This window comes from Maylandia zebra, linkage group LG20, assembly GCF_041146795.1.
Source record: "Maylandia zebra isolate NMK-2024a linkage group LG20, Mzebra_GT3a, whole genome shotgun sequence".
NCBI lineage: Eukaryota > Metazoa > Chordata > Actinopteri > Cichliformes > Cichlidae > Maylandia > Maylandia zebra.
The window spans coordinates 4,531,119-4,551,330 of record NC_135186.1 but is presented as its reverse complement, the minus strand read 5'-3'; the positions used below and the strand labels follow the sequence as shown (position 1 = coordinate 4,551,330).

At 41.3% G+C, this 20,212-nt stretch overlaps 2 protein-coding genes across 4 annotated transcripts in view; both read right to left on the bottom strand.

Moving 5' to 3' along the window:
• The window catches only part of rerea (arginine-glutamic acid dipeptide (RE) repeats a), a 131,656-nt gene extending 123,796 nt beyond the window's left edge, over window positions 1-7,860 (bottom strand). For both annotated transcript variants that reach the window (XM_004554215.4, XM_004554216.4), the window contains exon 1: window positions 7,553-7,860. The gene's annotated coding sequence lies outside the window, so the exon portion shown is untranslated. The remainder of the gene's footprint in view (window positions 1-7,552) is intronic.
• A 2,769-nt stretch (window positions 7,861-10,629) lies between these two features.
• eno1a (enolase 1a, (alpha)) lies at window positions 10,630-19,223 on the bottom strand. Of its 2 annotated transcripts, none has more exons than XM_004554221.4 (12): window positions 19,086-19,223; window positions 16,953-17,047; window positions 14,520-14,615; window positions 14,341-14,399; window positions 13,544-13,613; window positions 13,093-13,226; window positions 12,724-12,946; window positions 12,155-12,352; window positions 11,587-11,788; window positions 11,398-11,506; window positions 11,239-11,297; window positions 10,630-11,147 (listed from the first exon to the last, which is right to left on the bottom strand). In XM_004554221.4, the coding sequence occupies exons 2-12, from the start codon at window positions 17,035-17,037 to the stop codon at window positions 11,084-11,086; spliced, it is 1,299 nt and encodes a 432-aa protein (XP_004554278.1). In that variant the 5' UTR covers window positions 17,038-17,047; window positions 19,086-19,223; the 3' UTR covers window positions 10,630-11,083. The 2 variants fall into 2 exon arrangements, with proteins under 2 accessions (XP_004554278.1, XP_004554277.1); XM_004554220.4 differs by lacking the exon at window positions 14,341-14,399 and adding an exon at window positions 13,985-14,043.
• Between the last annotated feature and the right edge of the window lie 989 nt (window positions 19,224-20,212).

Here is a 20,212-nt window from a genome sequence, read left to right as displayed (position 1 = left end):
CAGAGCAAAAAAAACCAAATTTTTAAAAAAAAAACTACAAAAAAACAACATTACTGAATACAGTAAATCACATGTGAAAAGAAAGCTTTGACCTGACTTTCAGCTCCCCAAAGCTGACACGACGCCGTTTGAGCATGTGCGGCTGATGACAGGAGTCATTTGCTACATCGCTGATTTGAAAAACAGGAGCACTTGAAGATGACACAGAAAGACAACTGTATTGTCATCTTAAAGAGGATCTATGAAATCAGTGGGACGAGATCAATGCCGCCTCTCCCTTGCTCTCACGGCACTTTACATAAGCAGCAATAACCATCACAGAGGCCGTCATCTAGCTCACCGATTTCCTGTGCAGGACTTCCAGAAACCTCCAGGCTACAAAAAGCGCCTCTCACTCCGAGCAATGGTCACATCCACAACTTCACAGACAAGGCAGGGAGGAGGAGGTAGAGAAGGAAAGGAGCTGAGGAGAGGGAAAAATACCACAGGCAAGATAGAGAGAGCTGGAAGGCAGGGAGAGAGTGAGGGGAAAAAAAGAAGAGAGGTTGGGGGAAACTAGTAGTGCATCTTCATTACAGTATAGCACAGAGCTCTGGCATCGACTAGCCAAGCAGTGTAGTAAGAGCTCCTCATCCTCTCAGTTAATTAGGATTTCTGCTGCTTCATTTTGGGGCGAGGGACAGGATGTTGGAGGCTTGATTACCTTTTATTTCCCAGCCTAACGGCTCGGCTGCCTCTGCCGCTTTATTAACAGGAGATCTTGCAGATTTACAGCTCCACAGCAAACATCAATTTCAATAATTACAAGAAAACTGTTAGAGGGGACACAATGAAACGAGAGTGTGGTTTTTTTCCCCCCTCCCTCCTCCCCACCTTCACCGCTCCAAAGCTCCTCCCCTCTTTCACGGGATCTAATTTCCATAGATGTGCCCTTTTCATGATTGCATGCCACAGACACGTTAAAACACACACAGATTTGCCTCAGTCACACTTGGCACTCTAAACGCTTTATAACCACTCCCTGGCCTGAAGGGCAAAGGAAATACTTCAACCTAAGCATTTGTGTAGCCATAAAACAAAAATGAGTGAAAGATGATCTGTTAGTGCTCAGCACAACCCCCCACCCCCCACCCCTGTGCAAAAAAACAAACAAATCTATCACATCACTGGATAAAACATATTTATGGTGTAAACTGGATAATACAAGGGATTACAAGTCTCCTTTTTAAAGCTATATCTTTACACACTGGCAACATGCCTAGATATTAGATTTCACCTTCTGACAAGGTGCAAGTGTGAGACTAAACTGAATGCCTCTCTCAAACAAAAGCTCCATCTAGGGAAAGCTATAATAGAAATCATTATTAAAAAGACATCGGATTCTGAACAGAAAAGCACAGATTCCATTTGAATAAAATCAATAATTGTGTACACTTGCAGTGCATTGCCTTCCTGTCTTCTCATCTTGCTTGCTAATGTTTCTTTCATGAGCCAGCCCACTGCTGGTGACATTATAGCTACAGCACTTCCACAAGTCCCCGATGGATCGGTGAAAATGGTTGGCGTAAAACACAATTAGTACGGTCCATATGGCTGCTAGTGGAGGAGGAGCCGGAGAGGTCCCATGTGGTTTTTATAGAGGCCTGCTCTTTTGTTACCCTAAAGATCAAACTGTTGTCATAATAATGGGGTCGTTTTAATTCTGTCGCTTGGTTTTTGTAAATCGGCACTTCGTCGACACATCCTTGCCCCGACTCAATGACTTTTGGCAAATAAATTGACCAACCTTGGCTCATAGCCTAATCGATAGCTCCTTCATCATGATTAATGGTTCATATTGGATAATGGGGGGAAATTTAATGTGAGGGGAGCGTTACTTCCTGATTTCAGCGCTCAGCCCTATTGATTGGTCATAACCCTCCTTTTTTGGCCAATGGAATGCGCTGATAAGAGCCGTGTGTTCGACCTACGTAAACTGAGCACAGAGAAAATGATTTACTGTGCTTTAGGCGCGTCTTATTCACTGATAGCTCTGTATGCCCAGCCTGACAAGCATTTTCTTACCTGAGAAACGCAGACACCTTTTACTGAGTTGAAGCGAACAACAACAGCTTGAGGCAACAGATTTATTACAAATTGATCTATTAGATAGCACTGCTGTGCTTCGCTGTTTTCTCTCTCCCTCTCGCTCCCGCTCTCTCTGACAACCTTCCCCTGATGGTAGCTAGAGTGTATCAGAGTGGAAGTGCTACAGTGGCAAATCTAAACCCAATCCTCAGAACTCATTTTCTCTGTGCCGGCTGCTGGAACTGGGGTACAGAGACAAGATGTCCATCTTTAAACCCAGTCGATCCAGCTCAAAGTCCCAGTGTCTAAACTGAAGGCTCGGCAGGCTCAATAGGTGTTCCTAACCTGCAAGGGCAAGCAAGGACACAGTTTACCCGAGGCATCTTGTGTACAGGAGAGCGGAGAGCCACAATGTCACCCGGGTCGTTTCCTTATGGCAGTGTGAACCCTGAGATCACCGCTGACTTGCGTGACCGTCTCCATTAAAACATCACTCACAGGCTTTCCAGCCCTGCAAACTGTGCCTCGTGTGCAGCCGTAGCCGCAACATCAGTGCGATATCTGTGTTAGTCACAGAGGCAGAGCGGCACAGCCAGCACATTATAAAAAGATCTATGTGCAATTTGTCTCATCCACACTGTTGAAAATCAATGTCCTGCATACCCAGTGTTGTGCAGAAAAACACAGCATAACGAGCCATTACGGCCACTTTTAATTAATGACAAAAGCATGTTTGTCTGGACAGCAGACAGCTGTTATTGACACATCTCTCTATAAAACAATCAATTAAACCAACTGCATCACTTAGACTAGCTAATCAAAGTGGCTCCCTGAAAGTATCACGTAGTGGCCATTTACCATAATCAGTTTTTTGTCTGGTTTTATTTTTTTGCTTTATGCTTTCATATCATTTTATCAAAAGATACATCATGCTGAATCTAAGCCTGAAGCAGATTTATTAATAACCAAGCTAATGAATCAAAACCCTGTACACACTTGTGTATATAATAATAGGTCCAACACATCTACAGAAACCTTAACCGTCACAAGCAGGAGGAAATTATGACATGCTCCGTTTTGCTTTAGGTTTAAACTGATAGAAACAGATAAAACTGGCGGGTTATGTAGGCCTAAATAAATGCTGTCAATACTAACAGCATATACTGATCGAGAAACCGCACAGGCTCCATTGTGCCCCCTTTGCTTTAATCACCCCCATCTTTCATCTGTGCTACAAAAGAAAAGAGGGCTATCGGCTCCCGGATGCAATAAATGTGCGTGTCGCTGGAAAGGGAGCGGGGAGTGGGGGGGGGGGGGGTTCTGTCTAAGATGTTGAAATATTCTGGTTAGAGTGTATATGTCTATATAAACATCTTCAGGCAGGCGGCTGCAGGGGGTGTGCGCAGTAAAAAACACTGGTATGCATTGTTTGTGTTTCTGCACCACTAGCGCCATGCCGTGTCATTACATGAGGCAATCTCTTACCTAATCAGCACTGACACACACAGCAGCAAAGTACTCCTCCTCCTCATCATCATCATCACCCCCCCCCCCCCCCCCCTCCTTCTCCTCAGGGGCCAGCCAGCTGATCCTACACCATTTCATTTTCCTCCTTTACTGTGATGGCAAATGGCTGACTATTTCTTTTTTTAACTTTCCTTTTTAATTCACACTTCTTTTTTTTGCATGAAGTGCTATTAATAGGTCATGCCAATAAAGTGACAAACTAGGCCTGTCCCTACATGTTGCGTTTTAAATGGTAATTAGTAAGGCGCGCGCACAGGAAACCAGCAAATGCGTAAAACTCCCATATACTACTAAAGCCTCCTTTTCCAGTCGATTTCTACAAATTCCACTGTCCAACCACTTGTGCACATTAAGCACAAAGTGCACTGACAGTTGCTCAATGAAATATGTAGAAAAGTTTCTTTCATATCTTGAGATGCTTAGCAATAACACCAGACAAAATATATCTGATTAATTAAGATGTGAGTCAACGCAAACCCAGCCCAATAAGAAACACACAGCGTTTGTAAAGATGAAGTGAGACCAACTTCGCCACGGCTGAGCTTGTGCAGAAAGCAGATTTGATCACATCAAATACCACCAGCAGTATGTAGCAAGACAGCTCACGATTGTTAACACGAGCAGCGCTTGCTGATACCATCTCCTTGGCACAATTGTGGAGCTGCAGAGGCCTGAATCAAACAAAGATGAGATATGATGCGGCGTGCTTGGATCTCCTCTTATGAGAGGTGAAGGGAAGCTGTCAGGGAACACAAAACAACATCCTGCATCTTGCCTCCTCTGACTTGCTGGCAGAAGCCAGGAGGAGGAAGAAGAACAAGAGGAGGAGGAGGAAAGGGGAGTGTGCTTGCCTCATTTCTGCCAGTGTGCCCTGTGCGTGTCAGTCCAATATCTTAAAACAACACATGCAAGGCTTTGCTACAGCCAATTACCCAGCTCTTGGCACGGGAACTGAAAAACATCTTCGGAGAACAATAAAGAGATCTTGGCTTGTTGCGCGTGCTGTCAGTAAGTGCTGACAGATTGTTATTTTTAATGAATATACAGCACTTGAATGGCCCATCAAGCGGTCTTTGAGCGAACATTGCTCCTTTGTTCAGAGCATTAATTTTCTATGTAACAACCAGATATCTTGCAAAGAAACTGATATCAAGCACTGTAAAAGTAAAAAGCTAAATCAGTTTATCCACTTGCCTTCTTTGTCCACTGCATCCTCTTAATGCTGCTTCAAGTGTGCACAGTCATTAGAATATAAATACAAGGCAATGCACTTGCTTGATTACAAATGTCACGTAGATGCTTGATTACACATCATTTCCTGTGCCGGCTCTTTAAAAGAAGACATTTCGCTGCTTACCAACCTCTCTCGCCAGCATAATCAAATACTGTATATGAAACCCTTGAGCAGAACGGCCTCGAACAAAACAATAAATCAGCCTAATCACCCCTCTTTGAAACACAACCCCAACCTTTCTGAATGTGAAATACACGATAGCCACATATGGACAGCTTCAAATGGCGTCAAGCACGGCAGAAACAAACCTCCAGCACTGACAATAAAGTGGCTGTGAGACAAGACTTGGAGAATCCTTCTTTATGGGGATTCACGAAGATACGACAAAGTAGAGGACAACAGCGAGATGCCGTTTGAGCACGGCATGTAAACACTGAATTGCAGCGCATGTGTATTGAAAGATCATCCAACAAAAGAGGCGTCAGAGCACAGTGAAACGGGCTTTTCCTCAGCATTGCCTGGCCTTTGCCACACATTATTTGCAGGAAGCTGCCATTACTCAAACGCGTATTAGTCATTAAAGGAAAATAGCAGGGTTATTACACTTCTCTTATCATTACTCTGCTGGCACTGCTGCTGCTGCTACTACAGCCACACAGCTAGATTAACATTCGATGGACGGGGTGTGTCATTGGATAGGTGACTCCAAGTAATTTTACCCACTGCTGCTCCTGAGATCCCACTCAAATTGAAACACTATAAAACACCCTGACCACTTAGCAGCTCTGCGAGTAACATGACAGAAAGAATCAAAAAAGGAACAGCACAAATCTTCTGCCTTCTGCTACTCTGAATTGTTCTCTTGGCCGGACCTAAAACATATTGTTTTACAAAAACCATAAACCAAACATTAAGGTGCTTTTCAGCCAAAGCGGCGCTGAAGTAGTAATCAACATATAGCCTCTAATGGCAGACCTCTGTACCCTAGCCTAGCAAGTTTACAGGCTAAGTGGTAGTTAAAGAAAATCACAAACCACTAAGCTACTGGCAGCAGGAAAAGCCAACAAAACATCAGATGGGAATATGCAAGATGTAAGGATTAGCAAAATCCCAGTTTTTTCCCCCTTTTTCCTAAAGACATGACCAACAATAATCTTCAGTCTTTAAGTAATGCTCTATAGACACAAATCATTTCTGGCAACATAGCTGTATCTGAGATTGCTTTATTGCTAAATTCTCTGTTTATAACAAACACACAAAGTTTGTCTGACCTCTATGTTCAGTGTCACGTCACTATCAGGAGACTTGAACAAGCTGCAATGACTGGATAGATGTGGTGGCAGCAAAGTAACAAAACCTATCCAGACCAAGCTTTGTAAAACCATTAAACTTAACGTGGTGCTGGGTGTGTTTTACAGTGCATCGCTATCAGGATATCAGATCATTTATTGATGATTTCCCTATGCCCAGCCTAACACTGTGCCACTCTGACAAGTGAGGAAACGTAGGTTTTGTCCTTAAATTCATTTAGACTCTTTCAGTGGACTGAAAATAGCGTAGCATTTACAGAGCAAACGAAATTTTCACACTCCTTTGATCATTTACTATAGTGCGCTCTCTTCGTGCATTGTGAAGCCCTCAATTGTTCAGGGCTGTGTAGTCAGTGAGGTAAAAGAGTCAAGTATGAGTCACAAGCACTCAATAAAAATAAAAACACACTTTCCTGCTGGTTCTTCTCTTTTAAAGTTAGAGGTAGTAAAATGTGCATGGACTGCATAATATTTGGAAACTCTTGCCTTTCAAGGAGGAATTGTGCAACATATTTGTGGCCAAACACTACTCGTTTGTTTACTATTTTCAAACTTGCAATTGCAAACTTTGGCTTAACGCTGCAAAAAACAAAATGCCCCCTGATAAAAAACAAAAAGTATGATCTCTCCAAACACCAAGAAACCTTCACCTGATGTAGTCTCTTAAATGCTTTCAACTTTCTCAGGAGAAAGTGAAGTCTTAAACCCACTTCTGGCTGTTGTATTTGTTGACAAATATCTTCAGTGTAGATTAGATCTTTCATTTTCTCACAGCACGAATGTGCTCTCATCCGGTGTTTAAAACCAGGCCAGACCACACTCCTAAATAACCACGAACTGCGATCTAGATAACAACAATTGAGCACAAGTCAAAACACACAAAAGACAGCTAGTTAGCTTCGCTGGCTAACGTTTCCAAGGGCTAGTGACAATAGCTGAATGGCTAAGACTATTCCCTGGAAAAGACATAGCACACTGGGTATTTCAAAACAGGGAAAAGCAAGCTATGGGGTACTGCGATGTTATCTGTGCTGTCATACCACAAAGTGTTTAATAAATTAAAGTCGTGTTGTGTGTACTGGACGGGCTCTGTAATAACCGGTGCCAACGAGCTGTTTGTATCCAGACATTACTCTGCTCCTAGCTGGCATTCCCAATCAGTGCTAGTCACTGGCGCTAGCCGCTAATGTTAGTTCATAGTAACCAGCAACACCAACAGCAAGGGGCAACCAAGTCTATCAGCTAACTAGCTAGCTAATGCTAATAAGCAAATTAGCCAAATAGCTACCAAGCGATGATGTACGTTAACAGTCCAACGTTTACATACTCTTCCGTTAATTTGTGTCATTTCTCCCTCGTTTGCTGATGAACATCAAATGCAAAAAGACTGCTGATTGCAGCTCACAGCACTTACCTTAAAGAGCTTGATCTACAACATCTGTGATTTGTTTGATGAGAGACTGCAACAACAAACAATAGCAGCAGCAGCAGCAGCAACAGCAGCAGGGGCAATTAGCCAACGTTAGTTAGCCAAGTGTCGCCACTACAGAGAGTAGTACAACAGCTGCAGTGCCACCTGTATATCGTTTGTTATATAGCTATAACCGAGAGAACCACGTTTGGTATAACGCTGTCATAAATGATGGACTTCAGAATAAAGAGAGTAATCGTTGCCGGGATGCTCAGACTAGTGTATGTGAGAGGCACTCAGCATGACAGCATCCTTCTTCATCTTGGGGTGAGAACAGTTGGGGGGTTCTCAAAGTTCAACCGGTAAAATATCGTCACCCACTGGCCAAAACTGGAAACATCCAGCGACACTGGGAGTCCTCTGGATGTCTATTCTGTAGCAACACTTGGTCCATCTTCATCCTTTAGCTCAGAAAATTAGGATAGAATTCAAATGGGGACAAATTAATTTACGGTTAAATAATTTAAGTGTTACATTATAAAGCATATTGTAAATAAAGACAGAAATGGAAGACTACAATTTGGCAGTTACTATATCAGTACAAAATGCTGACAGACCATTTATTTGCACATACTTTTTGCTTGAACTGATAAACAGCTTGATACTATGCTGCATAAGAATAAAATATAATATATATAATAATGACTTTTTTGTGTATTGTATAGATATAAACCTAGTGTAAATACACAAAATAAAATAGAATAGAATAGAAAATAGAATACAATGTTTGTCTGTCACTGTTATAGTGTTTTTAAACATCTCACTTAAGCAACAATAGTAAGGTTTCGCAATAGAATAGAATAGTACAGAATGGTCTGGATACTGGAAAATACTCTACTTTTATGTTTCGTTATTGCCAGTGAAATTGTGAAACAATAAGAAAGTATACAAAGTAGCTATATACTTTTATAGAATGGTTACATTAGATTCTGTTTTTATTCATGAAGGAAAAATGTAGAATAATAACAAAATTCAATAGCAGCAATATGGAAAAAACTATAAAACTGCTTAAGAATAGAATAGAATAGAATAAAAAGATTACTATTTTGTTGTTACAAAGGAAATTGTGAAAGAAATAAAAAAGTAACTGGAGATATTCATAGAATAGCATCAGTAGAAGACGTTCTTATTACAATTATAGAATAGAATAGAATAGCTCTTTAGACACTTTAATCATAACAGAGTAACTATATACATTTATAGAATAGGAGAAATTTTTACTAGAATTGTTTTATTATTATTAGAGTAGAGTACAGTAGAATATTAACAGTGAAACTGTGGATTACAATACAAGAGGACAAAATAGAATAGAATACCTCTTTCAACACTTAAATATACAGAAAGAGCTGTGGAATAATAACAGAGTAAATATTTGTAGTTATTGAATAGCTGCACTATAAGAAGTTTTTATTATAATAATTTTTTAGCATAGAATAGAATAGAATATTATACTGCTGCTGACACTTTAATAAGCAGTAGAGGCTATGATACAGAGTAGAGTAGAACACATCTTGTAATAATTGAATTTAGGGTAAGAACTATGGAATACAACAGAATAGAATATCTCGTTAGACCCTATAACATACAGTAAGGACTTTAGAATAATAGCAGATTAACTATATGCATTTATAGAAAAGCTGCACTAGGATATATATATTTTTTGTCATTATGTTTTAGATTGGACTGGACTAGACTAGACTAGAATAGAATAGAAAATGTGATCATATGCAACACTAATTCTAGAGTACATTAAAGGTAAAAAAAAAAAAAAAAGAGACATATAACTCTTCAAGTGAGATGATCACAAAATTAACACAGTTTAATCCCATATAATTGCCTCCACTGGGCTGCTGTCCACTCCACACCTGCACATTATGTATTTGGAGAACTGGAATTATTTATTTAGTTTAGTTTAATTCATGTCGGGTAGAGTTAACAGTTATGCGTCCTGTGCATTTAATGCTCATTAGTTTTACTGTTAAATTCAGCTACATCTGAAGCCACAAGTTTGTTTATTTTTTCTCAGAACAAATATGAGTTTTGCTTTTAGAATATAAAACAGTTTTTTCTTTCCTAAATAAATGTGATGCTACAAAACTTTAATTTATTAGGGGTTATTGTCGTTTGAATGAAAATTACTAAGTTGATTTATTTTGAAATTGGAATTAACACGGAGCCATTTTGTTTAATTGGCTTAACACTGTTTAATTTTTCAACTTTTCATGTGCTCACGTTTGAATTTAATTGAGTGCCAAGACTCTACCTTTTTCAGAAAGGTGCACCGTTTCATCTGAACACTAGAGGGAGCAGGTCTAAAAGGAAAACATTGGGTATAATTCACGCTGTAATATCACTTTACAGTCTCCCACATTTACTTTCTTAGAGGATTAACTTTGTGTGAAAAACATTTATTTAAGGTTAAGTGTGAGAATGATTAAACTTACGCAATTCTTGCCAAGTGGTTCAGCTGACAGAGTCTGCAATGTGTGACAGGTAGCGTCTTTGTATCAGTGATTTGTAATACATCTCCTTGGTGACACCTAAACAATGGAAGCAGGTTCAGAAAGGGCTCACACAAAGTAAATTGGTGTGGCACAAACCCAGCTGGCAATCCCCTGCGGTACCATACCCCTGGTGAAAAGAGTCTCATTTATCTTGGCAAGGCTCAGTAGAGAAAGAGGCTGCTTCGAGCTTCTGGATTCTTTTACCCAGGGGCCAACAAATGGCGCCCTACAGCTCTGGGCTCATATTTCGCCTTCTTGGTGGCTTTCAGATTACGCCACATAGGTAGGAGCAGTTATGGAGCACAAGCCGTTTACTGTAGATGCTCTGACTTTCTTTGAAGGAAAGTTATGAATTATTAATGAACTGTTACAGTGACCATCATTATGAGATGCAGTAAGCATAAGTGGCAACAATTTCACAACTGTTTCAGGGAGTTTTCTTGCCATTGTGCATTTAGTGTGTGTTAATAATTTCATAATAAAGCATTTAAGTGAAACAAAATTAAAACTTCAGAATAACTTTTCAAACTATATTATTTATTACACGTTTCTGCAGACTTGTACATCAACACAAGACCTCGTCAGATGCGATACATTGCACATACAACAGTCTTACCAATGCTTAGAGCAGAGCCTCACTAATGTTACAGTAGCTCATTTACTCAGTAGAGGACCTAATTCACTACAACTCACGAAAAGCTGAACAAAAATCTCTCACACAGTTACACAGACAAAAACACAAGGACCAACACTATTCAGGAACTAAAGCAGAGATTGAAGATGAGCTGAACTGTGACTTCACTGGGACGTGCTGTCCTCTCCCTACGCCACAGACTTAGACCTTAGATGTCAGTGGTGTTTCTCTCCATCTTCTCTTTAACAGGGTAGGCAACCTAGTGTGGCGTATACTGTATGTGTGAGGATTACATATGAGCAATGAACACACAGAGGCCCAAGGAGGAAGACCAGCTCAGATGGGGTGTCTGAAGTTCTGGCCAGCAAAACGGGCCTTGTCGCCAAGCTCCTCTTCAATCCTAAAAGACAGTGATCATGGTTGGTTAAAGTGGACTTCCATGTAACTGTAAAACAACAACGGTAATGTGCATGTTTTTAGAAGGGACTCACCTGAGGAGCTGGTTGTACTTGGCCAAACGCTCAGATCGGCAAGGTGCACCCGTCTTGATCTGGGAAGGAATAAAGACACATAAGAGCAAGTCTGTAACATGCAAGCAACTACCTGACTAAGTGTAAAGTCAGCTTTGAAACAACAAGATATAGTTTTACCTGTCCAGTGCAGAGACCAACCACAAGGTCAGCGATGAAGGTGTCCTCTGTCTCTCCAGAGCGGTGGCTGACCATCACACCCCAGCCATTGCTCTGGGCCATCTTGCAGCTAAAAGAGAAGACCCAATAAGCCAACTAATACTTTTATGTAAATGAGTGGGATTGTGTTGCAGTGCTGTGGACACTCACGCCTGCAGAGACTCTGTGACGGAGCCAATCTGGTTGACTTTAAGCAGCAGGCAGTTGCAGGCTTTGTCAGACACAGCCTTGGAGATGCGTTTGGGGTTGGTAACAGTGAGATCGTCACCCACAACCTGGATGCTGGTACTGGCTGTGAATTTGGTCCATGCCTCCCAGTCATCCTGGTCAAAAGGGTCCTCAATGGACACCACTGTTAGGATAGGAATTAATGATTCAGTCAATAAAAGGCTAATCTGACAGGGTTTTTTTAAATACAGAAACCTAAAACCTTAAATTGGTTATTCTCTTTGTTGGCCACTTGGTGGCAGCAGAAACAAGTTTGTAACTGCTCCGCTTTTGACGACAGTGTACAATGCATTTTGCAGATGCATGGCATGTATGATTCTCTGCATAGACATGCAGAGCATATCTATACATCATTCATGTGCAACAACTATGGATAGAGTTGCAACAGGGCATTATGATCTGATGAGGATTCAAATGTCATGGAGCAGTACTCACTGAATAAAACAAAACAAAACAAACAATGACAAAAAAGTATCTACTTAAAACTCACCGGGGTAATCTTTGACGAAGCTCCTGTATAGGTCAGCCAGCTTGTCGGAGGAGATGTAGCGGTTAGGGTCATCGGGAGACTTGAAGTCCAGATCATACTTGCCGCCCTTGTAGAACTCAGAAGCAGCTACATCCATGCCAATGACGATCTTATCGGAGTAGCCGGCCTTAGCGATGGCATGTTTCAGCAGCTCCAGAGCTGATAAAACAACATACAATAAAAGGGTGACTGCATTTGTCGACAATTAAATCAAAGTTTTCATTCTGAAAAATGAGTCACCACTGAAAGCTCTGCACAACTAGGACAGCTGCCATATCAGCACATTGACCTGACACTGGAGGCTCATGCTAGCAGTACTGAGTTGAGACCTTAATTTAGAAACCGTATGTCAACTTCAGCAGTGACATAAGTGGAGATACTTTCCTGGAAGCTCTAAGAATTCAATGCTTTCAAGACACACCCTTTAGGAATATTCAAGGTGTACAGTAACAACTTTTGACTCTAAATGTTTGCAAAGATAACCATTTACTCTGTGTGAAATAACTGTTATAGCTGATTACTTCTCTAACCTTCTTTGTTCTCAAGGATGTTGGGGGCGAAGCCACCCTCATCTCCTACATTGGTGGCATCCTTTCCGTACTTCTCCTTGATGACATTCTTCAGGTTGTGGTAGACCTCAGCACCAATACGCATGGCCTCCTTGAAGCTGCTAGCACCAACGGGCAGGATCATGAACTCCTGCATAGCCAGCTTGTTGCCTGCATGGGAGCCACCATTGATGACATTGAAAGCCTGAAAGGAAGCAGAGAGGACCAGCTTTTAGCCTAATGCAATCATGGATGAATACAATGACCCTTTGAATTAGATATTAATGGTCTATGAGGCCTATTGATCAATAAAGTGTAAAAGGCCTTGGATAATTGTGCTAGGACGCTCACAGGAACTGGGAGAATGACTTCAGGATTGCCAGCCAGGTCAGCAATGTGGCGGTAGAGGGGAACGCCCTTCTCTGCAGCACCAGCCTTGCACACAGCCAGGGAGACGCCCAGGATGGCATTAGCACCAAACTTAGCTGCAGGATAGTAAACACAAATAATTCACAATATAATATATACTGTCAAGACATAGCTTGTGATGTTCTCCATTGTTTGTGGAGAGCATTTTTGGATTTTTGAGGTTTAGACACTGTTTAATTAAAATCTCCAAACACAATATATGCAATTCCATACTGAAAACTTTCAGGAGGTTACAAACAAATAACCATCACTGGAGCAGAAATACTGTTTAAATGGTCCTATGCACTGCCCAATATTTACCAAAAATATCTTTAAATATTTTTATTTATACATGTGTCCTCACAAAATATTGTAAAGTACACTGGTATCTTACACTTGTTTTCAGTGCCATCCATGTCCAGCATCAGCTTGTCGATCTTCTCCTGCTCCAGAACGTTCACATCCTGGATTAAACACAACATGACAGGTTTAATTGGACTGGGTGGGGAAAGAGGCTGAACTTAAACTGGTTTATTTCTAAATCAATAGTTCATTAGATCACACTACAAAGATGTTAGAGTAATCAAACCATGTCAGTTATTTTACTGAAGTTCTGCTAGTATAGACGGGTTTATAGATGCTTTGGGTATATCATGAGGTTAATGTAGAATTCAGTCACAACAAACTGTTCAGTGCATACAGTTATGCATTTCCCAGTTACTGCTACCAATAACACACTTTTGTGTTTTCATTTACTGCTGCATTTCTAACTTCTTAACACAATTCATTTGACACTAGAACACAGTTATATTAGTCAAACAATAAATGGTCCTACCTTGCTAACCAGTGCAGGTGCAATAGTTTTATTGATATGGTCAACTGCTTTTGAGACACCTGCAAGGAACAAGCAGACCATGACTGACTCAGACAGAAGAAGACCATGCAGAGTAGGCGAGACAGATGACCACAGAGCATCCAATTGTATGAGACAGTGTGTGAGTGAGCAATTAGTGGTAAAATGTAATTTACCCAGTGATTATTTTGCTCTTTTATTTTTTTCCCTTTATTCTTAGATCTGTGATCATCTGCTTGTGCCCGACAAGGTTAGTTTCCAAAAGCCAAACTCATTTTTCATGCTGCTGTGCACGGCAATATGTAAAGAGTCACTCCGTTACTCCACACTTTATTTACCTGGTTACATAATGCAGGGGCCAAAAAATCATTTATATATTTAACTGCTCTTTTGACTCCTAACAGGAGGGAGAGAGATGTAGGAATCAGAAATGAAGTAGTAAAAGATGAGGAGCGAGAGAGCAGAATGTAAAGTGGAAATGGCACAAAAGATTGTAAAATAAATAGAGATGTCTTACCTTTGCCCATGTAGCGTGTTTTATCATTGTCACGGAGCTCCAGAGCCTCATAGATGCCTGTGGAGGCACCGCTGGGAACTGCAGCCCTGAAGAGACCTTGGAGACACAGAGGACATTTCACATTTGTTACTTTTAAGTGCTATTTCACGTCACAGATATTCAACAAAAGATTGCCTGGACTTTGACATATGTTGAAATCTGATTTCACCATTATACCATACTTCCTGACTTTGGGTTTGTGCTTTCTACATGCTGTCTTCACAAAGAGGAACATGTTTGTTAGGACAACAAGTGCAGAGGAGGGGCTACTTGGTACACAAGGGACAGCAGTGAGTATCAGCTAAAGGCGTCTCCTGCTCCAAAATGAAATAAACCATGTTGGGAGGAAGTTGTAACGGCTGTGCTGCAAAATCTGTGATGTAACAGGCAAAGCCAGATGGCCAACTGAGCATGTGCAGTGCATCTGTGGGATGATAGCAAGCCACACCCATATATAAGAGGATAGCCATTTCAGATTCACCCAAGTGATTGGAAATTGGAGCAGAGCAAAAAAAATCTATTCAGCTTGCTCAGTGAAGCGGCAATGATGGTGTGAGTCTGAGGGGATTTAGGGCTTAGCACAAGAGGACACAGCCACTGTCAAGGCAGTGAGTTCAAGCTTAACGAATCATCTGCATCAAGACATCACCTGGATGCTTTTGGGGAATGCTGCCAAATATCCAGGTCACATTATTAACAGCTTTCTGGCTGAACACAATAAAAAGGAGAGCCGTAGAGAAAAGCAATGAATCAGCAAATCTTCAAGTACCTACAGTAAAAGTGAATTCCTTTTTTTTTGTGCCAACAGCCCATCACACAGATGGCATGATGGGCAACAAGCATAGTGGGTTATCTAATATGACTGTGAAGCTGGTTACATAACAGTGCAAAAACACATCTCGGTTACTATGACCGACATACTCTGGGTGCAGCACGCTCGCTTTGGTCTGTGCAGTTAATGATGTCAAAACAAGTCTGGTGGACTTAAAAGGGCCCAAGAAGAATAAGGGTGCTATTTACAGTAAACTGGAGCACGTAGCAACCATCCAAAACTAATGAAGAGACAGAAGGGCAGCAGAAGAGGGCAGACAATCTATTCAAACCAGTGCATTCAAGGCAGCGTAGCCGGCTTCACACATTTCCGTGTCAATGACCATTCAGGTTGCTTCGTTAAAATTCTCAGGACATTTCACTGGGTTGAGCTGTTCCTTTATTTGAGCTCTTATAACAGAATAGCTTGCCAAAAAAAACTTCAAACCCTTGCCAGGCCCTTTAGTTAGTTAAAATAAAATTGATCTCAACCTCCAGCATACGTGTGGAACAGTGCAGCGTTTGGATGCTTTATGGTCAACAGCTTAACTATCTTAACTGGTACACAATAAGGAGAGGGACGTGAACTGTAGATTTAATTTCCCTGACACCTGTACTTTACATAAAATGAAGATTCAACTCAACTCGCTGGTTTGCCAGAAGCACCTACTGTATGAGCTACAACTGCTTCCAAACAGGAACCATTACAGTAACAGAGCGCTGCAGAGGCAGTGTGACTTTACAGGAGCTATTTTCACACATCCATCATCTGATCTGATCCAGCGAGGGCCACTCTGAAGACGGCAACAGTGTAGGTTACCAAGTTGCTGGTCTGACTGCCTAAATACACACGTTAGCAGACAATAATTTCATGTGCAGGTTATACACGATTTCAATTTACCTGTTAAACACATGCATTTGAAAGTGGGTTTATGAGTCCCCCTTTTACGTCACCAGACTTCCTGAAAGGATTACTCATAAAATGTGGTCCATCAAGAGGCTACAAAGCCGGCCTAGACTGTGAGGCCCCCTCCACCATGCTTTAAAGCTGGAATAAGGATTTTGTATTGGGTGTTCATCGTTCTTTAACTCCTAACGTGATATTTTTGCCCAAAAGTTCAACTGCTGTCTTATGTGCCAACAGAACATTGTGCCAGAAGGGTTGTGAAACATGTAGGTATGCTTTTGCAATCGTCAGATGTGGTTTTTAGCAGGTTGTAGAGATTTTGTACATCTTTATTCATAAGGTGGGGGCACCACTACAAGCCCCACTCAGTCTCCTTTCCTTACTTGGAACAGTTGTTAGGAAAACGTTTTGCTTACTTTTTCCAGCATAGCCTATGAGTCAGTACTCATACTATAATATAGACATGACAAGTGCAGCTGTTTGCATGTGGTTCACAGCCAAAGGCTTCACAATGTCTTGCATTTAACTGTAGATGCACGTTAGGTTGTGAGCCGTGCCACCACTGACTAGAAGATCAGGTTTTACAAGCTGCAAGGTATAAAAGAACCCTTCTCTTCTTAAGCCTTTAATTCATATAAAACGAGTCCAAGAAAGCATGTAGTTTATCCATACAGTACCTTTCTTAGTGTAAAGATCAACTTCCACAGTGGGGTTGCCACGGGAGTCAAAAATCTCACGAGCGTGGATCTTCAGGATAGACATGATTCTGGATCTGCAGAAGAAACAAATGTAAGAGGGATTAGTGTAGGACTCCTTCACAGGTCAAGCAGACGGGCCCCTTTAGAGCTTCTACTTACGAATTAAAGCGTTGAGTAGAGAGGTGGCAATAAACTTGGGATACACGGCGACACACTCACAATAACAAGTAAATAATCTGAAGATGGATTTCAGAGAAAACAGCAATAAATCTTCTCGATGGTTCTCTAATTAAGTATATGGCTGTGCAGACCACCTAAACTGATGTGTACTGGCTGCGAGGGCAGAGGTAATAGCAGACAGGCGTGGCTACTGCAGTGAGGAAAATCTGTATGGGTTCCTTTAGTTTACTTATTACATCAGACTATAAAACAGCATTGCAAAATGTTTGCAAAAAAAAAAAAAAAAATCCCTGTACGTGACAATAAGAGCGTGACCTAGCAGAAAACCTATTTGACTTCTTTTTGTTTCTTTTGCTTTCACTGCAATGATATTACAGGCACGAGATGTGGTCTAATCTCATGGAGCCTTTCATTATCTCGTGAAATTTCAGGAGCAGAGGTCAGAGAAGGTTTTAAGAGAGACTGTTTGCCCATGATGCCTGCAGCACTATTGATTTACATTGGTTTTATCCAACGTGGCCCAATTCCAATTATTGCCTTGCACATCTGCACATACTGAGTGCCTGAATGAACTCCCGAGTTCAGCCTGGAAAGCTGTGTCAGAGTGCAGAAACAATGGAAAATCCTCTGTCCCCAGAGATCTGTGTGGAAATTTACCAGAGGTGACAGTGATGAAGCACAATTGCATGCGCCTACAAAAAATCTTTAGGTACATAAAATCATTTATATAACTTCTGGGGACCTTTTGACTAACCAAATTAAAGATTTATGCCATTTTAAATAGGCATGTCGCTGGTAAGATTTCCTGTGTTTTACCAGCATGTTAGTTTTTTTTTTCTTCAAAGGTTAATATTTCTCGAGTTACACAAAATGCTATCAACTGGATAATCCATCAATTATCATCCATCCTCATGCAGGTTAAATACCCTTTGGGTTCTTGACAGCTAGTCATATAGAAAGTATATTTGATATGACTTCATACATTTTAGCCTTCTTGGAGCAAATAACTAATCATCATATTTGTAGCTACCAAAAATTCTGCAATATAATAAGCAGTGGATGCCACGTGAATAGCTAATATTTGGTAATCTTGCTGTTTTTGGTGCACGGTCATTGCAAACTCCGGGAGCGAACATGTAAGCTGAGAGTATAATGGCACCTGGAGAAAAATGAATAATTAAGGATTGAAACTTGATGTGTGTTGCAAGCCTCCTACATATACACTAGTCTGAAACCTGAAAAAAACTTTTAAAGCTGCATCAGTAATCTTATAACCTACCGAGTGAGTGATTCATAAAAATACTACGAGGCTACAGAAATGACTCAAATTGACTTGAAGGGGAAAAATGAGACATTAAAGGTCGTGTAATCCTGCTACACACGGTAATTTTCCTTTACTCGGTGGACACACCTCCAGTCTGCTGCAAGCAACTGGTAGCTTACCCACAGCCTCAGCCAGCGTAGAATGCTTGAAGTGGCGCACGTTTGAGGTTATCAGGCAAAAACAGCCCTAAAAGTGATTCTTTAATAACAAACAGCAAACACAGGCTGCAGGAAGCTGGGCTTGCAACATGACGCCCTGTTCCTCCACACACTGCAGCTCTAAATGGACAGACATCTCGCCAGCTGACGGCAGTGGTTTAAAAATAGACAGTGGGCTACAAACTGCTCCAGCCTGTGAGCCACCGACCCATCAATGGGGTTTATTGAGTGGGCGTATAAATGAGAAATAAGCGCCCGAAGTGTAAGCTAACACAAGGACAAGACTTCGAGGATATCAAGGATGAAGAGCACTCTTTAGACTATGATATGAAAACTAAAAAACTTTATATTAATAAACGCTGTCATTAGAATAGGCCCTTTAAATCACGAACATCATCATAATGACTTAAAAGTATGAATAAAAAGCCAAAAGAGATTGAAATGAGTTACCTTTCCGGCCTAACTGTGTGCAAGGACGAAGCTGTCTCTCTCTGGTGCGGGCAGGCAGAGAAGGCGCTCGTGACGCTTCGGGTTGGATGATAAGCGAATGGAATCAGGAAGAAACTGAGAAACGGCGCAACGCCATTGGCTGGAGCTCACTCACGAGTGCAGACGGTTGCGAGAGGCGACGCACGTTCACCACCGTCAGGAGGCAGACCTTGAAAATGAAGAGGATGCGGATTTGTTTTAAAACCTCAGCATCACCTTAATAAAATCAGCATGTAGACAGTCAACGATAAAGTGTGCGTTTCTAATAGAGATGTCTATTGGGAAATTTATTTTTTATTTTTTATTTTTTATTTTTTGCGAGAATGAAAGAGTCGGTTGCAATGCGGAAAGATGACGCAGAGATGAGTACGTGCAGAAAAGCAGGCAGGGATCTCCGGTGGGGTGTTTCGCTGCTGGACACGTCACTTACGGTCACATTTCCTGGCAACGACTTTTCCCCCACAAGGATTTCATAAATGAATGGCAAATTTGGGGCGCATGCATTTTACACAAGACCCAGTCCACAGTGAGCCATCGTGCGGGTTACAGAGACTGCAGCAGGCACCTCAGAATAGAAATGGTAATTCACCATCAGGGCTGAAAGTCTTCTTATTTAACTATATAGAATTTTTTGAAGATTTTATTAGTCCTGGCACTGAGTTAGAAGGTGTAAACTTGGATATCCACAGTATACATTTAAAAGATTGGCTGCACTAGTTATCAATATCAAGACTGCAGTAATGAATCACGGCATGAATGAGTGAGTACCGGGTTTCCCCCACACGTCTGTGCTGTGACTCCTCGTCATTTCACGACGTGGGTTCATGCAGCTGCGCAGTGGAGGGAATGCAGCACCCATGACAGATCAGAGCGTGATGGTGAGAGCCTGCTGCAGTGACCTTGAGACGGTCAGTGTGGCACTCATGTGCAAGTGCGCCATCTGCTGCTCAGATACTGAACAGCAGATATTTTCAGTTGTGAATGACATTTATTTACGTTAGATGGAAGGAAATTGTATCCAAGAAGACTTCAAATTCTAAAATAAAAAAAGTCTTAAGCCAGCCTTTATTTAAAAAAACAAAACAAGA